Source organism: Paramormyrops kingsleyae, chromosome 4 (genome assembly GCF_048594095.1).
Source record: "Paramormyrops kingsleyae isolate MSU_618 chromosome 4, PKINGS_0.4, whole genome shotgun sequence".
In the NCBI taxonomy this organism is placed as follows: Eukaryota; Metazoa; Chordata; class Actinopteri; order Osteoglossiformes; family Mormyridae; genus Paramormyrops; species Paramormyrops kingsleyae.
The window spans coordinates 25,081,063-25,083,514 of record NC_132800.1 but is presented as its reverse complement, the minus strand read 5'-3'; the positions used below and the strand labels follow the sequence as shown (position 1 = coordinate 25,083,514).

At 45.9% G+C, this 2,452-nt stretch overlaps 1 protein-coding gene across 1 annotated transcript in view; it reads right to left on the bottom strand.

Moving 5' to 3' along the window:
- Positions 1 to 782: 782 nt before the first annotated feature.
- The window catches only part of LOC140588788 (protein NLRC3-like), a 242,237-nt gene continuing 240,567 nt past the window's right edge, over positions 783 to 2,452 (bottom strand). The window contains exon 14 of the mRNA XM_072710952.1: positions 783 to 1,588. Coding sequence (XP_072567053.1) covers positions 1,218 to 1,588 — 371 coding nt within the window. The 3' untranslated portion in view covers positions 783 to 1,217. The remainder of the gene's footprint in view (positions 1,589 to 2,452) is intronic.

Sequence of the window (2,452 nt, the reverse complement as noted above, 5' to 3'; positions counted from 1 at the left end):
AAATACAAAACATGAACGTGTCATCCATCCACTATTTTTTATGCCATACGATCTACCTAGACTACCTTTGCGATTGACCAGTCAGGGGGGTAAGGGTGCCTGTCCGACGGGGGCATAACCAGACCTTTCACAGTGGGGTGGGGGTGGCGAGAGTGGGCGGGCACCGGCCCCTTCTGCCCGTCGGGGGCGTAACCAGGCCTTTCACAGTGGGGTGGGGGTGGCGAGAGTGGGCGGGCACCGGCCCCTTCTGTCCGACGGGGGCGTAACCAGACCTTTCACAGTGGGGTGGGGGTGGCGAGAGTGGGCAGGCACCGGCCCCTTCTGTCCGACGGGGGCGTAACCAGACCTTTCACAGTGGGGTGGGGGTGGCGAGAGTGGGTGGGCACCGGCCCCTTCTGTCCGACGGGGGCGTAACCAGACTTTTCACAGTGGGGTGGGGGTGGCGAGAGTGGACGGGCACCGGCCCCTTCTGCCCGACGGGGGCGGAACCAAACCTTTCACAGTGAGGTGGGTTATTATTTGATAAAAACAAATTTCATTATTTAATCAAATAAATTAATAATTTTATTTACTTTAATCCACTGAACCAGGGCACTAACTGGATATTATTCTATTTTCCAATGATTTTTGTTTCTGTTATGTCTCCAGTTAAATTGATATTATTTACACTGATTTACTCTAATTGTGTCAGTAGTAAAGTGAATTAATTTAATTTAATCCATCAGACTGTGGTTTCATTATGTTACTCAGTTATGCTTTGGGTGACGCTGAAGCAGGGCATTAATAGGACAGAACAGAAAGCCTTTATTGTCACTGTACAGGGAGGAAATACAGTAAATAGGCATAAATATATAAATGTACATATACAGGGGAGGGGGAAAGCCCCCCCCCCAAATCAGGATTACATTTAGTTACACTTTAGTCAGAGAGAAAAACTATAAAACTATTTTTCATGTTTATTCAGCTCACTGAACACACATTTATTTTTGTCAAACATAAATTTCAGAGTAAAAAGGATTATAAAGGTTAAAAAGCAGATATTTTAACTTTAGGAGAACCAGCAAAACGTCACAGTGACACTGAGGAGTTTCTATAAACCCGAAACCCTGGATAGAGGGGCTCAGTGAATGAGGAGGTGAATCTGTACAGGGGGGTCAGTCCATCAGAGGAGACTCTGTAGAAGGACAGAGCACCAGTCCCCCAGTCCAGATACACTCCTATCTGCGGGAGCCTGAGGGCTCTATGGGTATGAGAGTCTGTTTCTTATTGTGCCAGACAGAGTAACTAACAGGATCACAGTCCAGAATCCATGACTTGTCATTGTCTCCAAGCAGACAGTCACTCCCTCCTTTCCTCTCGATCCCTTTATAAGTCACTCCTATCAGGGCTTCACGTCCATCCCACTCAGCCTCCCAGTAACAGCGGCCAGTCAGACTCTCTCTGCACAGAACTTGGGGCTCACAGTCAAATCTCTCTGGATGATCAGGATATGGCTGCTCCTCCCACCCCCATGTCACCTTCCTGTTCCCCCCTGACAGAGACAGGCGTCTGTTTGCTGTGTTGGGGTCCAGCGTCAGCTGGCAGGAGTCTGTAGGCAGGAGGAAGAATTATTAATACCATCAGGCAGCCTGTACTTTATGTTTCTGTACAATATAAAAACAGCACAGCTTCCCCGAACGAAGCGGGAACTGAAGTTTATGAAATAGCTCAGGAAATGTCGGATAGTGGTGTGCGATACTACAAGATTTGGTATCGATGCGATACCAAGTAAATACAGGGAAAGTATCGCCGATACGATACCGATATCGATACTTCTTAATTACCTAATATAAATTAGGAAATGAGTGATACTACAATGCAATTCTTACTTGAATGCCTTCTTCACAGACTGGATGATTAACCAAATAAAGCAGCGCAACATTACAGTAACTAACAATAAATAAACCACTAACTTACGTATACTATTAGAGCATTTATGTAATTTATTTAAACTTTATTTTACCAGGTAAATTAACTGAAAACCAGCTCTCACTGCTTTACGTGATATTTGGGAGAAATAGCAGACTATGCATCGGAACTGCCTGGGATACAAACGTCATGCGTTTAACCAAACTCTTCAGCCAATAAGGGCAAAGGTGTGTCGTCACGGAGGCAGTTCCAGTTTGTGCAGCCGCGTGAGAGGTCGCAATGCATGGTTGCCAGGGTAGCGGTTTTCCCGCACAATTGGGCTATTTTAGAAAAGGAGTTGCGGGTTGCGGTTTTTTGGGCTACATTTATAATGTACCACGGCCGCAAAAAAATAAATAAAATAAAATAATTGTGGACAAAGATAAAAGGGAACCTTTTATTACTGGGTGTTGATCCCCGGGAATGAATACTTGGCAACAAACGCTGCTGCTCGCGAGACGCGAGTAGGCGCGCGCGCCACATGTGCTTTTGACATCACAAATCA